The sequence below is a fragment of the Labrus mixtus genome, chromosome 19, assembly GCF_963584025.1.
Source record: "Labrus mixtus chromosome 19, fLabMix1.1, whole genome shotgun sequence".
Lineage (NCBI taxonomy): Eukaryota > Metazoa > Chordata > Actinopteri > Labriformes > Labridae > Labrus > Labrus mixtus.
Genome location: NC_083630.1, coordinates 16811735 through 16834431, shown reverse-complemented (window position 1 = coordinate 16834431; position 22697 = coordinate 16811735). Strand labels below are relative to the sequence as shown.

The 22697-nt window shown below is 39.9% G+C and overlaps 1 protein-coding gene across 2 annotated transcripts in view; it reads left to right on the top strand.

The window, feature by feature from the left end:
• The window catches only part of pld1b (phospholipase D1b), a 38463-nt gene that overhangs the window by 8102 nt on the left and 7664 nt on the right, over nucleotides 1–22697 (top strand). Inside the window, exons 1-20 of one of the 2 annotated variants that reach the window (XM_061063973.1) lie at nucleotides 2788–3293; nucleotides 9255–9425; nucleotides 9527–9690; nucleotides 10444–10586; nucleotides 10841–10949; nucleotides 11062–11127; nucleotides 11242–11300; nucleotides 12008–12100; nucleotides 12360–12512; nucleotides 12804–12953; nucleotides 13715–13798; nucleotides 14513–14594; nucleotides 14785–14895; nucleotides 14977–15159; nucleotides 15771–15990; nucleotides 17743–17871; nucleotides 17955–18073; nucleotides 19256–19369; nucleotides 20442–20552; nucleotides 21430–21518. In XM_061063973.1, the coding sequence (XP_060919956.1) occupies nucleotides 9287–9425; nucleotides 9527–9690; nucleotides 10444–10586; nucleotides 10841–10949; nucleotides 11062–11127; nucleotides 11242–11300; nucleotides 12008–12100; nucleotides 12360–12512; nucleotides 12804–12953; nucleotides 13715–13798; nucleotides 14513–14594; nucleotides 14785–14895; nucleotides 14977–15159; nucleotides 15771–15990; nucleotides 17743–17871; nucleotides 17955–18073; nucleotides 19256–19369; nucleotides 20442–20552; nucleotides 21430–21518 (2318 nt within the window). In that variant the 5' untranslated portion in view covers nucleotides 2788–3293; nucleotides 9255–9286. Of the gene's footprint in view, nucleotides 1–2787; nucleotides 3294–9254; nucleotides 9426–9526; nucleotides 9691–10443; nucleotides 10587–10840; nucleotides 10950–11061; nucleotides 11128–11241; nucleotides 11301–12007; nucleotides 12101–12359; nucleotides 12513–12803; nucleotides 12954–13714; nucleotides 13799–14512; nucleotides 14595–14784; nucleotides 14896–14976; nucleotides 15160–15770; nucleotides 15991–17742; nucleotides 17872–17954; nucleotides 18074–19255; nucleotides 19370–20441; nucleotides 20553–21429; nucleotides 21519–22697 lie in introns of those variants that run through there. The other variant, XM_061063974.1, reaches the window with a different exon arrangement.

The window sequence follows — 22697 nt, the reverse complement described above, 5'->3', positions numbered from 1 at the left end:
GTTAAGAATAATGGTGGAGAGAACAGCCTGTTAATGAACAGCTTTACAAAGACGAGCTAATGCACTTTATTGATCAGGAGCAGGGAATGTCCTCCACAACTCTCTCTGTAGGACATAGATGCACCTCGTATTAAAGAAAGTGTTTTTTGGTTGTTGTGTTGTTAAGTAGATGCATTCATTAACAGCTACTTAAACAGCGTGTGATTTCTTTTTAGGGCTTGTTGTTTTGAGATCTGCTTTTTAGAGAAATTCTCTACAAAATATTCAAAGTGTTGGCGGCGTTCAGCTTGTTCATAAAGAATCAAAATAGACCTGTTGACCACCATAACTTTAGATATAAAGCATGTTTGTTTAGTGGTGAAATGCTTCCTGTGGAGGCTGACTTTTGCAAGCAAATTTGTACTTGCATGCCTGCAATGCGGCATCTATCGCAATCATCAGGGAAAAATATTACAATGCCCAACTCTTTGGATTGTTCCTTAATACCTGCAAAACTACTGACATTTCCGTAATCCTCTGCTGTACATTGTGATCTTTTACACTCGTATTTCGTTGTCTCGTAAACCAGCTGTTGCTCATGATGTTTTTTAGACGCTCTTTCTTTTGTTTAATGACATCTTGATACTTTGGGTGTGCGTAGTTACGTTGCTTGTAGATTTTCTTGCTGTGGCTGGACCTATATGATGACTTTATTTTGCTTTTACAATGTGAAGACATTCATGTTGACGTTGACTTCTAAAGTGCTTTGTAAGAAATAAAAAAAGGGAGTTTATATTTATTTGGCTGCTCGTCTTCATCTGTTAAAAAGTAGCCATGTGCAGTAATATATAAAAGTGAGGATGCAAACCATCGTGATGCATCATTATAATGAACAACGTAAGATCAGATCAAATCAAATCGCGGACAGGGTAATCGTTATGACAAGTCTTTAGACAAGTGCACAGCCCTGCTTTTGAACTTGATATTGCAGTGGTAGTGTCTGTCATCTTTTTTGAGTTTTATTTATTTTTATTTATATTTATATTCCTCAATCCGTTTCTCAATTTAACATCCTTCTTCTCAGTGTGTTTTCTTTTTAAGGAGAGGGTCTGATTGGTGCGCCATGAGCTTAAGCCTTTCATGAAACATTCTTTCCCCTCTTGAATACTTACCTTTCAAGTTTGGAGCACGTCACTTGGGTTGGAAGCACAGAAGAGATGAAGTGAGAATATTAAGTAGGATGTGTGGCCAGGATTTGGTCATTTATTGGATTAATTATTAATATGACATTGTAAGGAAATGAAGAAAGGAAATAAGTTCATTGAGTGCATGGATGAGTATTTTTAAGAATTTGGTCAACCAAACTCCATCGAGAAATGCTGCAATTTACTGTACCATACTGTACAACTCTAGTCTATTCTTTTCTGCCCGTTTTTTTTCCTATTCAGCTAATATTGTAAAATCTTTTGTGTATCCATTTGTATGTGTGTGTGTGTGTGTGTTAAGCGCTCACACACGTGTGGGAGTCTGACTGTTTTATCCCTCTCTGGAATGTCAACAACGAGTCAGGTCGGCCTGTTGGTCTCAGGGCAGGGCTGCTCTCTCGTCTAGCGTCACAACTCACTCACTGGTTCAGCCTGTTTCTAAAACAACCTTTACTCGCATAAACATTCAACCTGTTTATGCGAGTCACAGGAGTCTGCTGCCTTCATCCCCCTCGTGCATGTTCTCATTTCTCTCTGACCAGAACTTCAACAATAAGCTGCAGGACACTTCAGTTAGCTGGATTTGGTCTTAAGCAAAGCAGCCAGTCAAAGGAAATAAAAATGCATGTTACACAGACATGAGAAAATGTGTAAATGAGTGAACCTAAAGTAAGAAAACTGTTAATTTAGTCAGAGCCAAGCTAGCTGTTGGCTAACCAGCAGCTGGCTGTAGCGTCATGCTCATCACACAGATTTGAATGGTATCAATCTTTCCAAGCACTTCACACTACAATAAAAAAAATCATTTCATTAGATACTCTTCTAGAAGATAAGGTTTGGCTTCATGTTTTAAAGTGTCAGTGATCAGTATGCTAAAGTGCCCAGTGAAGATGGAGTCCAGGAGGCAGTTCACAACCATTTCCTAATTCATTAACGTAGACTGACATAGTCTCAGTGACGTCTGACGAGGTGTTATGAAGCCCAATGATGGGGGTCTCTATGTTGGAAATGCTGATTGCAGCTTACTTTGGATGGCTCTAGAAACAGGCAAAGAGGTGTAGTTAAGACAGGCCTTAAGCCTCCTGAAAGGGATAACACGCCCACCTGTCAGTAAAGCAGGCAATGCCTTAATACAGTCAAAACAGATGAGGTATTAAGAAGATTCACCCCCTGTAAACTCGTAATGAATAAAGAAATGAGCTAGACGAGTACCAGTCTGTTAACACGTTTTTGCCTGCAGAACAAATGGACGTTTTAATATGGGACCTAATGGGGATTCCTTGATTTTTGCAGCCGGTCTCTATAGACACTCAAGGAACTGCAGAGTTTTTGCACTTGTGCAGGAGCTTCATTTTTTTCAACATCAGAGCTCCACCCCCCCCCCCCCCCCATATTCATCAACCTGACCAGTTAAAGTTAAAAATATTGTCACAGTTTTTTTTTTGTCTGTGATTTACTATTAAAAAAAAAGTCTTTATTTGCCTATCTGCTTTATTATGCCGTGTCTGTACAGCTCTTTGGTCAGCTGAGGCTTTTTAAAATGTGATATTATAAACTTGCCTTGACTCAAATGTTATGTTCTCCCATTTTATCATAATATTTTTTTTTTCTGCTTGACTCAATAGATTACTTGATTAACCAAAATGTGTGACTGAAATGACGATCAGTTAAAAGTTGATGGAAATTCCTTTAAAGGCACATAGTCCCTTTAATACAGACAGGTGTCTCAAACGGTATCGGTCCCTCCCTCTTTTCTCATTGGCTTTCTTTGAAGTCCTTGAATGTCCCTCCAGCCAATCACGTCTCCTCTCTGCTCTCTGTGGCTGGTCAGACTGATTCTCCCCTCTTCTGTCTGTGTCCCGGCTGCACTCTGCTCCTCACCAGCTAGACTGTCTGCCTGGTCTGTGTGTGTGTCTGTGGATGTGTGAGACAGTGTGTGTGTGTGTGTGTGTGTGTGTGTGTGTGTGTGTGTGTGTGTGTTGTAGAGAGTGTGCGTGTGAGTCAATTTAAAAAAGCGTCTTCAGTTATTTTGTTTCCTGACGGAGGAAGAGTTGAGAGGTGATGATGGTGAGGATGATGATGGGCTTCCCTCAGCCTCTGTGGGCTCAGGTCAGTGTGTGCTCTGTGAAGTGTGTGTGTTTGTGTGTGTTTGTGTGTGTGTGCAAGTAAAGTATATTCATGCTCCTCCTGCTATTGTATAATACAGTGTTCTCCAGCCAGTTGGAGGTTTCCAGTTTCCAAGCGGACTCTAAGTGTGCGTGTGTGTGTGTGTGTTATAGGGTTATCACTCACAACACCAGAATTTTAAACTTGGTACTATTGATACTGGGCAACAGAAACAGAAGTACTAGGCACCTGATTTGAAAGTTCTTGTTTTCAGTTTCCAAAAACTGCATGCAAACTCCCTACACAATGTCTGAATTACACAAAAACTAAACATTGCCAACGTATTTGTGCAAGATAGACTTTCTGTAGTGGAGTTTTCTTGCAATTTATGATGGATTCCTTCCTCTCCTAAACTCCTGTGTAACGCAATAGATATAGTTTGTAAAAGCTTCGGTACTTTTCGATACTATCCTTGAGAGATTGCATTGTTTAAAAACACATGGTATTGAGTCGAATATCAAAGGTCAGTGTCAGTTTTTGGTTTGGTGGCCCTAAAACGAGTAATGTACATCACATCCGTTTCTGGTTTGAATAAATCATCGAAAAGGTTTATACCTGTAAGAAGTCTATCTGTAATGTTGTCGGACACTTACAACAACAATCTGAGAATGTCACTGACAAAAAAAACAAAAAACTTTTAGTGGATGTTCTTACTAACCAGACTCACACACACACACACAGGAGCTACTTTCTTTATCTGCTTCTATCAGAGTGTCGTTATACTGACTTCACAGAATATTTGTGTCGCACACAGTAAAAATAAACCCCACTACAACTAACAAATCCAGGGAGTGTGAGATCACACACTTTTATTTCATGGTTATTTTGGTCTCGTTTTTTTGTGCGTCACCGTTCATGACCTGATTAATTACGCTGAGATTTAGCCCCACTGACCTCTGAACACACAAAAAAAATCATAAATATGGATCTTTTTTCAAACAGATGATGATGCAGAGGATGAACTGAGTCTTTCATACTTTCTGTGTGGTGATCTCTCTGACTCAGATGTCTTAATTGGTATTTGACACTCTGCACGAGAACCTGTTTCACCTCTAAGGTTTTACAAAGTTATCTGATCCAGTTACAGAAGTAGAACAACTCATTTCTGTTTGTACCTGTGAAGGGACTATAATTAATCTCTGCATTGCCAGTGAGTGCTTTCAACCTGCACAAAATATCAGAAAATTACTTAAAAATGTTCAGAGGGTGAGAGAGGGAAAATTGTTGTATGTGTCTCTTCTGTGTGTGTGTGTGTGTGTGCACATGTGTGTGTGCGCGTGTGTGCGTGTGTGTGTGAGCATGTGTGTGTGTGCGTGTGTGTGAGAGGACTCATCAGCCTGCCACCTGGCTGCTGAGTGATGCAGTTGGGGGGGGCAATGGTCCACACTGTTCCCAATTAGTGTAAGTGCTCAATGCGGCCGGGCATAATACACAGACGCATGTGCCAAACAATCCCAACATTAATCATAGTAAAATATATATTTTGCGATTCCAACAGCCTCCAGTTTAGATTGAACTCAGGTTACGTCCTCAGAAAATATCCTAAACTAGAAAGGAGTCTTTGTAAAGCTGATTTTCCTATCAGCTCAAATACAACATAAAATGCAGAAATCAATGCAAACTACAAAAATGACAAATGGTGATCACCACTAGAACTAGTTAAATATCTAAAATAAAGTTTCATATATCTTTAATCCACAATGCACCAGCAAAAGGCATGAAGAAGAAGAGCCCCTCCGTGTAAACATGGAGGGAAAAAAATCAGTTTTTTAAATAACTGAAGAACATTCACAGTTGAAATACATACATTAGACATGTTTGTCAGCCTTCATGGAAACACACACTGCTGTTAGGTTACAAACACTGAATGTAAACAGAAACTTTGACACATTTACCTTCATGGCTAAACCACAAAACGGGTTTATTAATGATCAACAAATACCCAGAACAAAGAAAAAACACAAAGGCAATAAATGCAAACGAGACAGCAGACTTTAGTCTTTCTTCTTTTTTGGGAAATTAAATAAAATAAAGCTATACTTTAGTTACATTTATTATAATCTCCACTATCGCCAACCATAATGTTCATGAACCAGATACCTTTACAATATCTCAATATTTTATTTAACTGATTAAAGACAGTTAAAAAAACTTAACTTAAAGACAAAAATATGAAGTAAATTATATTTCAAGAGAGTCATATCCTTAAAATGTGATATAGAGCTTAAATATAGAGCATTTTTTAATGTTCCAGTGAGGGTTGTCAACATTTATGATACTTCATTACTTTTGCAATACCACACGTTTTATCTCAGAATTTGAATGATGCATTGTAAAGTACCAAAGCTTTGAAAGATCTTCTGTCATATTTTTACAATAAAGTCTCCACCAGTGAGAGAGAGAGAGGTGTGTGGTCAGTTCGTCAGATACTTACACATACTGACATTTCTCGAGTCCTTTTCATGTCCCATAAAGACGACAAAGTTACATTTATGTCTCTTACGAACCGACAGGGAGCAGAGGAGGAGACTGTTTGTACAAATATTTTGACTACATTTCAACACCAACATCTTTGTGCAATACAAACAAAGTGCTGCTGCATTTTTTTTACAGTTAAAAACAAGAAGTTGCTCAATATTGGGGGTCTTGGACTTGCCATTTTGTTCTTGTGGTATCCAAACAGGTATCGCTATAGTTGGCTTTTGAATAGAATCATGTGGAAGTTTAAAAATGGTGGTATCATAAAAATCTAATTTCTAGCGCTATGTTGAACTTTTTAACCTTTATATCAATTATTAGTGGATTAGATGTTAGGATAGAGGAACGTATAAGTTCACAATTTTCTCATTTTGACTCTTAATAATTTAACATCTCATGTCTCTTATGTGAGTATAATTATTTATTGAGTAAAGTCTGATATGTTCTACTGTATTTTGTTTACTTGTTGATTTTGACAGGGGCCGTGTACAGCCACATAGCTGTTCCAGAGTTGGCTATATGAGCTAATTTACATCTGTAGTCGCTGGGTAGAACACAAAGATGTCTCTGTTAAGAAAAACAAAATATACACTAAACAGTTTTCATACAGATGCTAATGCATCAACCTGTTCAGCATCAGGGTCTATACCTAAACTTTGCTCTTAGTTGTTTGTTTTAGTGATGAGGACATGTTCCCTTCATTGACTAAAGACATGAAAGTGAATGTGGACGTTTTAATAAGTAGCCTACCTGCAGCAGAGCCTGTCTGTTAACACATCACACCTCATAGCTGCTTAAATTGAATCTGTATAATCTCACTTTCCTGCTCAGTTTGAACCTGCTGATCCTGTATTTCTTGCTTTACATTCAGTCCTGCAGGTTTTTAGTTATTTCTTAATTCCCGGTTCATCCAGCAGCTTCCGTTAGATGTCTGCAGACACACCTCAGAGATGCATTTAACACACATTTACCTCATTCAACAGTCACACAGAGGCTAACAGACACACACAGGATCTCAGTGCTGTGTTTGGTTTGCATACTACCGACACTCTGCACAGTGTGCACAGTGTGCAGTGTTTGTGTTTGGATTGTGAAACCAAATGTGGAGTCATGGCGGTGGAGTAAAGGTTATAGCATTTGCATCTCGTTGTTTCAGTTTGTACCTCAAGACTTTTGATGAATGTGAGGTGTGTGTAAACGCTAAAGGTGAACGGCAACCAAATAAAGAGTGTATTTTTTAGTAATGGTTGATCAGAGGCAGAGCGGATACCAGAAAAAACTCAGGCAAACAATACAGTTTATATGTCTTGAAATAAAAACAAGATCCTTATGCCCTAATGAAAGGATAAGTGCTCAGTGAAGAAACCCTCATCCCAATCATGCCCCTCTGCCCTACTGATAAGTTACATATACCCTATGGCCCTTAGTTGCCACTGAAACCCAAGCAGCACTGCCGCCTTCAACAGACCCAGGCTCTGTTTATGCAAGCTCCAGGTAGTCTGGCCCCCACAACCCAACCGTGTAAACCGATCAGAAAAAAGAGCATCACAGGTGTTGTTAAGTGGAAACCTCCCTTCACCTGTGCTTCGCCTGATTATTCCCACAACACCTACCCGACCATACCATCTTACCTACCCTACCATATGGACATCACAGCCCAAACAGCATTGCTACTTTCAACAGAGCGAGTCTCTGTATAAGTAAGTTCCAGCTTGAGACAACGCTGAAACTACCTACCTTACCACATGGCCATCAGGAGATCTCAGAAAATGGGCGGGGGTAAATTCAACCTGAATGCTAGATTCACTTTAACTTTTAAATTTTAACTCAGTTGTTCGAAATGGTTACGTGTTCTGCTTCAACGAGGGAAACAACAAGGTACATCTCTGAGCACAGTGTGTGTGTTTTTTGGTGAGGGTGTGTCAGGTCAGGGTCTTTCTTGAGGACAATAACTGGACTGATGGCTGCTGATTGAGACTTGTTTGCCTTTACAGTGTTCAGACCTGTTTAGTTTTTCAGTAAATGCGGGACAGATTTTCTGACCAAAGGGGTTTGTGTTGGAGTCATGAGGAAAAGGAAGTGAGAGCAGACAGATCGCAATTAAACCTCAGTGTAAGTTTCAGTGGAACTAAAAACACTTTTTCATCAAGACGCACACTTTTCGAAACTTTCAAGAGGTTTTGGATTTCTGAATGACTGTGCTCCTCTTTATTCAGAGTATGACTACAGTTATGAGTCCTGTGTGTTTTGGTGATTCTGCAGCTATATAAATCTTATCTGAGACATTACAGCATTGTGTTTCCACTTTTCAAATAAAAACCTCCGACTGAGACCGAGTGAGTTTGCGCAAAACTTTCCAAGCACCTGTATCTGCTTGTTTCTGATTGGCTTAAGGGTTTAACTGAATGAATCATCAATAACAGATTAAGTTCTTTATCCTGGGAGTTCTGGTGAAATCGTCCAGTTGTTGTTGTTGTTGTTGTATAGTGTCTGTCTCTGTTTCAACAACACACACAGTTTGGTGTCACTTTCATGTTTTGTGGTCAGTACATGTGGGAACCCTGCAGTCGATCTTTTCATCCATAAACACACACTCACAGTGTGAGCCACTTTCTCCCCTCTGCACACACACACACACACACACACGTTTTCATTCAGAGGAATGTGTTTTTGAAAAGGCCCCTGCTTCCTGTCTGTCTCTGATCTGTAATCCTGTTTGGATTAGTGTCTGATCTGATGTGATCTGAGGCTGCGGACAGACAGAGAAAGAGATGCAGGTCGATCGGATTAAGCGGCTGAAGAAGAAAAAGAAGCAGGGAAAAGGTGGAGGAGGTAGAGAGTGAGAACAAAAAGGCTGGAGAGTCGGGAGTTTGTAAAAAAAAGAGACAAAAGGAGTGAAGAAATCATTCAGCTGATATGAACAGAGTTTAATCACAGAGGAGATTTATACTTTTATTACATTCATTACTGTTGTCAAATAAAAATTGAGGTACTTGTGCTTTGCGTCAATATTTTATTTAATGACACTTTCTATATCTGCAATACTTTTACATCTTTACATTTCTCTGACAAATACAGCTCAAGAAAAAAAAATAAGAGGCAACTGCAAAAATATGTTTTTCTGTCCCAACTTCCAAATACAATACACTCATTTAGGTCTTTTATTTGAAAATGAAAAATGCGACGAAAACAAGTTCCTGTTCATTTTTAAAACAACAGAATACTGAAGGAAGAGTTCAGAATCAGTGGTTGAATCATCCTGTAAGAAGCTTTTTTAAAACTGTCTGCGTACACCCTGCACTACACCACTGTGTGCCTGCAACACGACCCAATCCTTCAAAGGAAAGAATCTTTTTCAAGTTGGATCCTCTACCTTTGGTTTAAAATCCCCCCCCCCCCCCCCCCCCTTTTTACCTGTCCCTCCAGGTGAGCTCTGGGCTCCAGTCTGAGTGCTAACCATGTTGCGGCAGTCCGACCCAAACTCCAGTACACTGCAGCTGGTTGCTAATGATATGACCGACATCATGGAGAAGCTGGACACCCACGAGCTGGACCTGGAAGATGGAGAGTACGACACAACCGACACCGCCACTCCAGGTGAGTGTGGTTTTTCCAGCTGTTTAGTCACCTCTTTTTTTAATTTATGATAACAGTATGAGTTTGAGTAAGTTCTTGTATCTGCTTGTTTGTTTCTGCAGCCGATCATTTACCTTTCACGGCAATCTACAAGACGGTGGGTTTTAAGGAGTCCGCGGCCCAAGTGTTCCTGTCTTCACCGATCACCGCTAAGATCCTGGAGGTGGAGCGCTTCACCTCGGCTCAGGACCGCTTCAACATCACCACGCAGAGGAGCATCAACAAGGTGAACTCAGTCTCTGGTCAGCATGCTAACATGCTTACAATATCTGATACTAATGTGCTGATGTTAAAGGGTTATTTGGATATTATTAAACCTGGGCCATAGTTTTAGATATTTTAAATAGAAAGTCTTGGAGTGTCTCTCGTAGATCGCTTGAAATGGGTTAACATCGCTGTAATTTAATGCTGAGGGGCAAAATACTTGTACTTAATATTTTCCACTGACAGGCTCAAATTTTCAATGTTTTACGTGTCTGACAACATTACAGAAAGGATCCCTACAGCCTGATTGTCAAAGGGTTGGATTTGTTTTTAAAACAGAAACAACTGTAAGAGTGCTTTTCTTCAAAGCCTCCAGAGTCCATTCACAAAACAGTCATTTTACCAGGCACAGCACCAAAATGTACACAAACACACCGAACAAAGGAGGCAGTGGTAGAGCAGCAACTCCTGTGATTGGCTTGGTTGTCAGTCTCCATAAAGAGATACATTTAATGGCTGCTTTTCTGTCTTCCAACCAAACTTTAAACTTTCTACCTGGAGTCACTGTAGGGTGCCCGATGTTGCTACATCATCCTAGCTCTGACTATAAAAAGATATCTTCTCTAAAGCATTTAAGAAAAGAAAAAAGAAACAGCAATGATCTGGTTTTGTTAATTTTTAAAAGCTGTTGCAAATAACTGATTACTAGAAAAACCAGATGAGGGGAAATGTTAAATATTTAAAGCATGCCATGTCTCTGTTTCTGTGTTCTCAGTCGATGCCGGCGGTGTTTAAGATCGAGTTGAAGCACGGGGAGTTCACGTGGCTGGTGAAGAGGAAGGAGAAACACTTCATGGATCTGCACAGAGAGCTCAGGACATACAAGACGTTCATGAAGCTCCCGCTGCCCACACGCAGGTTAACATTCAAGACTTTTTCCTGCCCATTCTTCCTCCGGATTGCTTAGGTTATGGTTCTGTTGAGCCTCAGAAACTTGTAGTTGGAGGGATGTACACAACTTTAAACACATTAAACCTGCAGTCACAGTCAGCCTTCAACAGACAATCCTTTGTGTTGACTCAACGGCCTTAACAACCAAGAAAGTTGCAATAGTTGTTGCACAGGTTGCCTTCATCTTTGGTTTTTGAAATAACAACCTCTTCTTTTTGCAGTCACACAGTGAAGAGGCAGTCGGCAGTAGAGGGGGGGAGACACATGCCCACCCTGCACCGAGGAAGAGGAGACGAGCTGGGCAGAGAGGAGCAGGTTTCCAGTCGCAGGGTAACTCAACTTTCATTTACGTCTCTCCTGCTTTTATACTCGTTAATAGTTGATGGATTATTGAATTTGATAATGCTGGCTTGACTATAGTACTCTGACGTGTTTGTTACAGAAACAACTAGAAGATTACTTGAATAACCTGCTGAAGGTGCCAATGTACAGAAACTACCATGCAACGGTAAGGGTGGTACTTAATATCTAGAAAATGCCTGAAAATTAAAGTTCTGAAAAACAGTGAAAATATTTGCTACAGATTTTGTTTTGAACAGAAACACTTCTTTTTCTCTTTCAGATGGAGTTCATTGATGTTAGCCAACTGTCCTTTATCCACGATCTGGGACCAAAAGGCTTGTAAGAACAACCCAATATCAGTTATTTTTAATTGTATTTACCTATTACTCATAAGCATTAAAAACACAAAAATCTTTTTGCACTTAGTAGGACATCTAGGTGACAAAAGCACATTTAATAATCACCTTGACATCCAAAGCGTTGCATTCTTCATGACAAATTCTGACACAATTTTAGTCTCCATCCAGAAAAAACTTTGTCCCTAACATCGTTTTTAATTATATTATTATACTAGTCTATATTATATAACATTTAATTATATTACACTATATTGTTCATATTGCACTATATTATATTATATAGCTGCACTCTGCATTACTGTGGTACAACACTGCCTCTCTTCTCTGCTGTTTACATTACTTGCTGCTATTTATCATACCAAGTCACTTTAATCACTTTATCTTGTCATTCTCTGCAAATACTGTCTCAATTCTCAATTCCCCCCTGCTAACTTCATCATTCATTTTGTACTGTATATACCCCGTTTTTATTTTTATTTTTATTTATCTTATCTATTCTGTTTAATGTGTATTTTGTATTTTTGAGCTTTCTTGTCTGTGCTGCTGTAACGCCCGAATTTCCCTTCTGGGGATCAATAAAGTACTATCCTATCCTATCCTAAACATCATCTTTATTAGAGCATGAGTTTTTGCATATGTGGAAATATTCTTTTTCTGATATGCACAACATGTTTTCTTGTCTTTCAGAGAAGGGATGGTGCAGAAGAGATCCGGCGGTCATCGTGTTCCCGGGATGAACTGCTGCGGTCGCAGTAAAATGTGCTACCACTGGTCCAAACGGTAAGAAAACACACAGACAAACACTGACTTTCAAAGTGGTGTGGGGCATTTGTTTGTCCTGGTTTTACGGCTGAGTGTAGAATAGAAGCACTTCCTTAAACTTAAATAGAGGAATCTGTTTATTTGAAGACTTTGTGATTCCAGGATTATTTTTTTTTACACATTTACAAAAGTTTGATTTAAGACAACTTCTGCTCTCATTTGGTCAGAGTTTAATTTTCACATTTTTCTTTCTCTGTTTTTTTTTTTTTTTTTGCAGCTGGCTGGTAGTGAAGGACTCGTTCCTGCTCTACATGAAGCCGGACTCTGGTGCTATCTCTTTTGTGATGCTAGTTGACAAGGAGTTCAGCATCAAGATGGACTCCAAAGAAACAGAGACCAAACACGGCGTTCGCATCGACAGTCTGTCCAGGTGTGTGATTAATAAAGCTGTTACTTACAAGGAGTTTTGCACAGTTTATATGTTTAATCAGCGTTGATTACCAAAAGGCTTTTATTACTAGTGAAATAAGAGATGGTTTTTTTTTTGAGCAGAAACAGCTGGTAAGTCACCACCTTCAAAACCACTAGACTCCATTGGAAAAACATCTCATTTTAACTTGCAGGAAAGAGAGCTGTTTGTTGACTGCTGTGTCTTTGGTTAGTTTGTTGTTTTAACATCAAATTCAAAACATAACACAAACCAATCCATTGGTCTGTGCAGGTCGCTGGTGCTGAAGTGCAGCAGCTACAGACACGCCCGCTGGTGGGGTCAGGCCATTGAAGGCTTCGTCCAGAAGCACGGCTCAGCCTTCCTCACCGACCACCGCTTCGGATCCTTCGCCAGAGAGGAAGTTAACATCCCCGCCAAATGGTAACCATGACAACCAACTGACATTGTCCACTGGTGTTTTTTTTATTTGTTTTTTTTTATTTAAATCTGTGATATCAGCAATTTGTTGCCTTCATTAGTGGTTAAATGAGCCTTTTTTTTTATTCTACATGTAAATGAGGAGTTCACCTTCGGGGGGCCTCGGGATTACATGGTTGCAAATTAGCGCCAAACACCGGGGCCAGGTGTCCGTGAAAATGTCTAGACAAAGCCCGGTCCAGCTAGCAGGGAGTGTGTGAGTGTGTGTGTTTGTATGGTGTGTGTGGCTCGCTGGAGTAACCCGACACAAAGAGAGCGAAAGTGAGCCTCCCCTGCTCATCACCTATGTCCCTGCTGGGCAACACTATACTGTCTGTGAGACTGTGTGTGTGTGAGTAGTGTGTGTGTGTGTGTGTGTGTGTGTGTGTGTGTGTGTGAGAGTAGTGTGTGTGTGTGTGTGTGTGAGACTGTGTGTGTGAGACTGTGTGTGTGAGACTGTGTGTGTGTGTGTGTGTGTGAGACTGTGTGTGTGTGTGTGTGTGTGTGTGTGTGTGTGTGTGTGTGTGTGTGTGTGTGTGTGTGTGTTCACAGCTGATATGTCCTCCAGAAAAAGCATAATAAAGAAGATATACAGATTGTTAAGTGAGAGCAGAAAGTCTTTATTGGGTAATGTTTTCTGTCTAAAAGTGTGTGTGCGCTGCCCATGTGTATATTTTTTTGGGTTTGTGTGAATGTGCATATTTATGTGTGTGCGTCCTCTGTAGGTATGTGAATGGGAAGACGTACATGGAAGATGTGGCCGATGCTCTTGAAGCGGCCAAAGAGGAGATATTCATCACAGACTGGTGGTAAGCATTTCCTTCCTTCTCTGACTGTGTGTCTGCAGAATAAAATGAAATGTTGCTGCAGGTGGAGATTTTGTGGATATAAAAGAGGAAGACCCTGGTTTTGTGCGTGACTCAGTCCGATTGTATGTGTCTGTTCTGTGTGTGTGTGTGTGTGCGTGTGTGTGTGTGTGTGTGTGTGTATCAGGGTGCAGGGAGTGCACTTGGCGGTCACCTCTTTGGGAGGTGTTCTGGTCAAACAGATCAGTTACAGTCTGAGGCTCAGACTACTGTTATACACACTCACAGTCACATTTCAGTGCTATATGCAAAATGTGAGTGCGTATCTGCAGTGAGAGAAGTGTACTTGCAAAGTAAAAATGTCTGATGCATCTTTCTTTGTTGCAATAGAGTTTTACAACTTTTATTTAGGGTTTTTGAGGGATGCTGGAACAGTACCCAGTCACCGTAAGTCTTAAACACCCCCCAAAAAAATGTATTGGTATTAAACTGTACTTAGTTATTCAAAGGTTTTGTGCTAGATAATGGGATTTTTATGCGTTCAGATTAGCTAAAGAAAAACAAATGACGAAAGACGTAAAGAAGAAAGAAAGAAAGAAAGCAAAACATCAGACAGAAGTTTGCTTTTTAAGGAGAGACAGCTTGTCGAAAGGTTTTCTTGGCTTTGTCTGACAAAAAGAAAAAATATACAGTCCTATGTTGTGTGTTTTCTGACAGGTTAAGTCCAGAAATCTTCCTCAAGAGGCCGGTTGTCGAGGGCAACCGCTGGCGTCTGGACTCCATCCTGAAACGAAAAGCGGTAAGACAGAAACCGGTTCTTTACTGTTGTTTTTTTTGTCTGAAATTGCACAGACTGGATACAGACTTAAAAATAAATACAAAATATTTGAGATACTGTCCCTTTATGTAAAAGAAGACTGCATAAAATGTTATCTCAAGTTACAGCTACTTGGACTGATGTTTAGCATGTTTTGCTACTGTTTCTATAGGAACAAGGAGTGCACATCTTTGTGATCCTGTACAAAGAGGTGGAGTTAGCACTGGGCATTAATTCAGGATACAGCAAGAGAACTCTCCGGCACCTCCACCCCAACATCAAGGTCTGTGTGTGATTTCCTTTAAAGCTGTGTCGGCATGAATACACATGTTCCCTGTTTGATTTTATGACTTTTACTCCAAAGGTGATGCGTAATCCAGACCACGTCTCATCTGCCGTCTACCTGTGGGCGCATCATGAGAAGATCATCATCGTCGACCAATCGGTGGCCTTCGTTGGTGGGATTGACCTCGCGTACGGTCGGTGGGACGACAGGGAACACCGGCTCACGGATATTGGGAGTGTGACACTCTCACATTTGGAGCAAGTAAGGCACCGGTGTAGTAATTGCACCTTCATCTTCAGCTTTCCCTTTTTGTTGTCTGTTCGCTTCTCATTCTTCAGTTAAAATAAAACCAAGAAAACCTTCTGTACACACAATGCACACAAAGGGTCAGTTGTTTACTTGATATAATGAATGCTACCCACCTGTTTTAAATGGATCTCTTTCTCTTCATTTCTTTTTTTGTTTCAAGGTTTTTGCTTTTTTATTGGGAACCCTGGCTAATTTAACTTATTAATTCACTGTACCAAAGCTGTTAAGCTATTATATATATATTACATATTCATACAATTTATTCTTGACCTTACGGATACTGTCAACTCGTTCATAAACTGTAAATACGTTTATTATTGATTCACAGTAAATAAACAGAATTATTTATTTATTCTGCAATTTCTTGAGTATTCGTCGACTAGGCAATCGTTCTATTTTATTTTATTGATAAATAGCCAAACATATGCTGCTTAACGGAAATGCAGCCCAACAAAGTTTTGTTGCGTAGTTTTATTTATAGAATGACAAAGTGTCTGTCCATCCATCCATCCATCCATCCATCCATCCATCCATCTAATGCTGGGTGTTTAACTCATTTTTAGGCTGAAGCTGTCTCTCCCAATATGGCTGCCCCCGCTAACGGCAGTGGCGGGGTTTCCCAGCGCAATGGAAAGGGCGTGTTTACGGTGACAGACTCGGTGGATCAGCCCAAGCTGAAGTGTCAGGGGAGGTTGAAGAGGACCAGGTTTAGTATCAAGAGACACCTACAGAAACGCGGGCTTGCCAGCGCTGACAGCGACAGTGACCTGGAAGACGAAGCCAGTGAGTTTTATCTTTACTTTATCATTTTATTGCTTTTGTTTTGTTGACTGTATTGTGATTTTTGCTTGGTCGGAATTATTAATTTGAGCATGAGCAGCAAGGTGTTTGTTGTGCCAAGCCATATACCAGGAGACAGGTGACAATCAGTGCAAAACAATGTACCTTTAATGATTGTGGTCAGACTGCAGGACTGAACATTTTCAATCTTTAGAGGCCTTGCTTGTCAAAGCATTAGCTGCTGCTGTAGCCTCAATCTGGGCTTTTGTCTCAGTGTTTGTGGCCGCTCTGTTTAGGTTGGTCCAACAGTGTCACCAGCCAACACAATCTGATCCACAGCAGGCTGGCTGAGCTGAGGACTGCCTCTCCCATTGGCCAGTGTCAGGCTGGTGAGTGTGGAGTCGCAGCGTGGCCGAGTTTTAAACCCTGCTGACCTCCTCCCGTCTTCCAGTGTGGTTTGCTGTGGTTTTTATTTCAGCCTTTGGTTCCTTTTGGTTTGTCTGTGTGAGAGTCTGACGCACCAACTTAAAGAGTTCAGCCAATTAAAGGGAAACAAGTAAACATGTGGTCATGCGCCGCCTTCTCCCCTTTTTTAGGAAGTCTTGCACATCAAACAGGGCCGGGGGTTTTATGGGATGAGATACTGCAGCATGTAATCACTTGCCCTTTTTAGTTTCTAAACAAACTCCTGTTTCTTGGCACACATGTCCGTTCTGCACTGAAACAGATGCAGAAGTCAGAAGAGTGATGAAGTTTGTTTGCAAAGCTTGTATCTGTTTATCCTGCTTGCATGATGGATGAGAAGAGTCAGCGATTAATGTGCAAACAAGCGCTTCTTTAAACAAATCGAATCAAAATGACATGGAGATAACACTCCTCCATTGTTATTTTTCTTTATTACTTTTCAACTCAGTTGCTTACATCATAATAACAACAGGATTCAATGTTTTTAAGGTAAGTGCTATAAAAGATAAAGTTGAGTTCAGTCTCTGTACTTCTCTCTGTAGTAGGTTTTATAAATCTTGAGTGCCGTGCTGTTGTCCCTCCAGCTGCTGTCTCATCTCTGCCAAAGTGCCTTCAAACCGTTTTACAAACACCAGTGCATCACAGTCAGCATCGTCCTCTGGTTTACTGTGAACAGATTCGACCGTGTTTAAGATACCCCGCAGCCTCAGGCTTAAAGGGAAATTCCTCTACATGTAACCCTGGATTCAATGTGAACTTATTTTGGGCTCCAAGTGAATGAAAATTACAAAAGTATGTACACTGTCACGGGCTCAGATTTTTATTCTAAGTGTCTGACTACATTACGGAAAGGATCCCTACAGAGAGAGACCTTTTAGAGGAAGATGATTGATTTTGACCATGCAGGTCAAACGCAATAAGTATGTAACACACAATAACACAACCAAACTAACCCAAATTGAAGCAGTGGTAGACAACCACGTTCAAGGTCAAATTACTGTTTTTGTTAATGGAGTTTGGTGTATGATACAATCTACTTCAGAGGTCCCCAAACTATTTGTACCTGTTACTCATTCAGACCCCAAAAACAGGCCAAAAAATGATTTCCCCCTTAAAAAGTCAGCATTGATAGTTCCTGGGCCATCATTAAATTCCATCTCTTCAGGAGTAACTAAAACCTCAAGGAAAAGATCCTGCAGTCAGGACTGGTCTTTGGAAGATTTTTAGTCACTAAAGTTTTAATTTTTTAGTGCAGAGGAAAAATGACATGATTTCCTGTGTGTGTTTCAGGGAGCGGCTCAGTGCGTAGTCTTCAAACCGGGGTGGGAGAGTTGTTTGGAAACACGCGCTTCTGGCACGGAAAAGACTACTGCAACTTTGTGCACAAGGACTGGATTCAACTGGACAAACCGTTCGATGGTGAGCACACTATTACATTTTACAAGTGACTCTTTGGTATCAGGGAAAAGTCAGTTCTAAAATTTCTGTTTGTGCTGTTTTAGATTTCATAGACAGACACACAACTCCCAGAATGCCTTGGCATGACATCTCCTCGGTGGTTCATGGGAAAGCAGCTCGAGACGTGGCCAGACACTTTATTCAAAGGTGGAACTTCACAAAGGTCAGTTTACGTTACTGCTTCTGTTCAAGAGAGAGACATAGAGAGGGATTTCATGATAAAGATTTTTTTAATTCAATCTTTATTATGGAAAAAAATAATATCTTCTAACTTTGTTTACTAATGGACAGATTCATTCAGTCCTGGTCAAGCTGGGTTTAAAGGCAGCAGTTCTTGGAATTGACAAACTAACAGATGCTATATTGCTGTGAATGTTTCCCCTCTTTGTATGTGCATGTACGGTAAATTAATACTGGTGTACACTTCAATGTATGTGTATAATGCATAATTATCTTGTTTTTTGTACCTTTAATGTATTTATTTCTGTTCATTTACTCTCGGCTTTGAACATAGAAAACTTGTTGAACTGTCTCCCATCATGTGCGTTAATGTAACTACACATCCCTCTTTATAGAATGTGTACAGTTGTTGAGCAAGAAAAGAAGATTGCAGTAAATAAAAATAAAAAAAAGGGAAGTTGGAGGGATAAAAAGGTTGCATCATTTCCTGCAGACATCCTTCAGACCCGTTATGCTCACTGTAGCTGCACAGCTATCATCTGTAAAAGGTTAACTATCATCTAAATAAAGAGTTTGACTTTTAGAAAAGCTTTTCTTTCCATTGACAGGACCATCTGGCTCAAGGTAGTTCACCAGTTTTGGGCATGACACACTCAGGGTCACCAAGTGTAATGCTCATTGATTTAATTGGTAAAGGGCAAATGCTGTAAATTGAATCAAAGAACCAATCAATTCCAAGGCTCAAAATATGAGTGCCTACTTTGGAATGAATGAGCCCATTTCGATGAAAAAATATCTTCTTCTCTGCCATCCTACACCTACTCCTTTTCAGGCATATCAATTGAATATATGTAATTTGCTTTTTCTTTTTTTTGTGAAATAATTTGAACATTTTTTTTTTAATTGTATTTTCGTGCTTTTCATTTTGTTTTGTATTTTTGATATGTTTGATTTTATTTGATATGTCTGAAATAAATTTAATCAATCAATCAATCAATGTGAAAGTTATCCCGATGGCTCAGCTGACCATGCAGAGACTTACAGTCATTGTTACAGTGCACCTCTGAACTGACTGCAGATTTCCTCGTTGTTGTAGCAAGAGAAGTAGCCGTGCAGCAGTGCAGGATGAGAGCTCCTTCTGACTTTTCCCCCGTTTCTCCTCCAGCTGGTGAAGCCAAAGTACAGCTCGCCGTCGTTCCCGTGTCTGCTGCCCAAGTCTCACACCACCGCTGGAGAGCAGAGATACCAAGTCCCCAACTGCACCCCCGCCAAAGTACAGGTTGGTAGTTAGTAGTTTACCTCTAATGCCATGCACTTGATTATGACTGTGCTATAACTCTAATCATAGGCCGTCTAAAACATGGACGTAGTCTCAGTGATGTCACCCATTGGTTTCTGAAGAGGCGTTTTGAAGACCATCGTCGCCATATTGAAAATGCTGTCTTAAACTAACTTTTGGTCAGTCTAGTAACTAGCAAAGACTGGAGCTTGAATCGGCCTTTTGCCTTTTGGTAAACGGCTAAAACACACCAACCTGTTGGTCAAATCAGCCACAACCCTAATTATACATAACTGCCTTAATGTCATCAAAACGAATGAATTACAAAAAAAAATCCTCTGTCAGGTTTTTACCAATAAATCAGCTATTCAGCAGCTAAATGTTTTTCAAGCGAGGCTGTAAATATTCTTATTTCTTCTTTCAAAATGGATATTTTGACATGTGACCCAATGGAAATTGACTCACTATTGTAGTCAGCCTCAAGTGGGCACTCGATGAACTAAGTATTTCACACTTCAGCATTGGCTTCATTTGTCAACACAAATAATACGTAATAATATGTAATACATTCACACTAGTAAGAGTGCAAAGTGCAGGCTACTCAAAGATCTCCGTATGCATCTTAACCCGGTGAGAAAGCTTTTAGAGTATCGAAGAGAAGAAGAATTTGAATCTTTTAGTAGAGTTTTATGAATTGTAAAGTTTAAATGGCAAAAGAGTTTAAGTGATCTCTGCTTCTTCGATACCTTTTGGTAAATAAAACAAATAAGCTTTGGCAATTTCTTGCATGCTAACTACAAGAAAATATTCATCAAAAATAATAAATACTGTAATATTGCATGTTAGATGGGTTTATTAGGAACAAAATAGAGTTTTGTTTCATTGCTAGCCTCAGGTGTAGGAACACGTATTGTACCTTCACATTTCAGAGTCTCAGTGGTCAAACAGATATTTTTTACCAGGTCAATCTACATCAAACTCCCCTCTTTACAAAAAAAAAAAAAGGTTTTGTTTAGGTTATACATTTCCTCTCTTCTCTCTAAGACTTTGACCACTGTCTCTCTTCTCGCAGATCCTTCGCTCAGCCTGTGATTGGTCCGCTGGCATCAAATACCACGAGGAGTCCATCCACAACGCTTACGTCCACGTCATCGAGAAGAGCGAACACTTCATCTACATAGAGGTATTCATTCACAAAAATACTACAGCCATAGAGAACGCATCCTTTCTTTATGCTGATTGGTGTGAAAATCGTATCACACAAGACACGTTAAACTACGTTCAGAGGTTAACTAACAAGTGCAAATGTTCAGGAAAGTGAAAAAAACGTGAATTCTTGTCTTTATTAGTGTTTTGAAATTATCTCTCATGAAGCAGCAATCTTCACAAAAGCTTTTGTGAATTATAGATTCAAAATGTTGCGTCTGTGTCCAGACGTCACTCAGGCTGCTCTGCTCAGGCTGTGTGCTTGTTTTTTATTTATGTCGTTTTTGTGAATTTTATTATGCTTGAGTATTTTATTGCGTGGCCCTGGGACGCATGTCACTGCCCATCCATCCAAACATGTTACCAATAAAGATCTTGACTTAACCTGACAAGCAAGCGCCTCGCAGCGTCTCGCAGCTTTACTCGATCACAGTGAAAACACAGAACCGATGGTGAGTTCAAGGAGACTAGGACTTTGCAGTTTTCAAGCAAATGTGCAAATCTGAGAACATTTGTAGTTGTAAAATTAAGCAGCCAGTGAAGTATCAGATGGACCTTTCAACACGTCTCGTCCTCATTGGTCACACTTGAGTCTTAAGTCCATCTTTTTAACAAAGTAACAGGCGTGCACATCAATAACTCACTGTTGTGTTTGTGCAGATCCCTGAGTTCCCTTTAAGTGGTCAGTTATTTTGTTAGAAATATGAATTATTAAGCATTCTCAGTAAAAAAAAAAAATGGAAGAATGAATTGTATTACTTCCATGTATGAGACATTTTCTTCAATCTTGTATATGATTTAAGAAGGTTTCTCTTACATTATTAACTATGCCTCTTTGTTTGTTTTAATTTCAGAATCAGTTCTTCATCAGCTGTGCCGACAACCGACAGGTTTTCAACAAGATAGGAGACACTATTGCTGAGCGTATCATCAAAGCATACAGGTTAAACACACACTCTCTCTCACACACTGTATGTTTATGGATGTGATCCTGTAGCTGTGTGTACCTTCCACAGGACTAATAGACTGATTTCACATCATAAATCCTGTTTGACTCAGCCTTTGTGTTGATTTATACGAATATTTTCCCCTTCAAGGTTCAGTCTCTCACTTTGTGTGTGTGCTTTGTTGTCAAGGAGTTAAGAGCTTATCAGAGGGAAACACATGAACAAGCACCAGCTCTTCCAAACAAACCCGGCCTGGTTTCTTACCCAAGCTTTAGTCTCTAAACAGTCCGGAGCTGCTTTCATATCACTAAATCTTTCTGGTTTCTCACTGAGAACAATTTAAAGAAAACATGGCTATGTTTGTAAAAAAAAATAAAAACTTCCATGTGGGGGAGAGTTTGAATAGAGAACAAAAGGAGTCGCTTTACACATATCAGCAGTCTTTGGTGTATGCAGGAGAAAGAGTCTGTATGGATAGCACTAATGACACCCTGGCTCCCATCAACAGTAATCTGATGATTTATTTATCTCTATCAACAGATATCTGCATCAAAGTGCAGCCAACAATCTGCTCTAGATCTCTCTCTGCACCTTTAAGAAAAAGCTAAAGACCCAGCTCTTTCATGAATACCTACTAACTTAATGATGATGGTCTCCATATCATTGATGATGATGGTTGTGACGATTGTTTTTGTTTGATAACGATGACTTATAAGATGGTTTCTATACTGATTAGAGCTCTCAAGAACTGCCGTCAATGTTGTGCTTTGCCTCTAGTCACTTCCTGTCAGCACCTGTGTGTCCAATCAGACTCAAAGCTGATCGTTTGCTCTTACTGACATTGTTCCCTTTTTGCTAGATCCTTGCTTGTGTTGTACTTACTCTCTGATGTACGTCGCTTTGGATAGAAGCGTCTGCTAAGTGAACTGTAGAATTGTAGATCAAACATTTACACTTTTTAATTCAATTTTCTTACTTCTTTAAATGCATCCATTTTACATTTTCATTTGAAAAGTTGTCTTTTTCTCCGCTTGAGGACAGACCTGACAAAGCTTGACTCTTTACTGTTTATAAAACCCGCATCATGACGATGTTATTTCACTTCATACAGGAGGCAACACTAATGCCACCAATAGCTCGCATGTTGTCATGTGTGTTTCACGCTGACGCTAAAT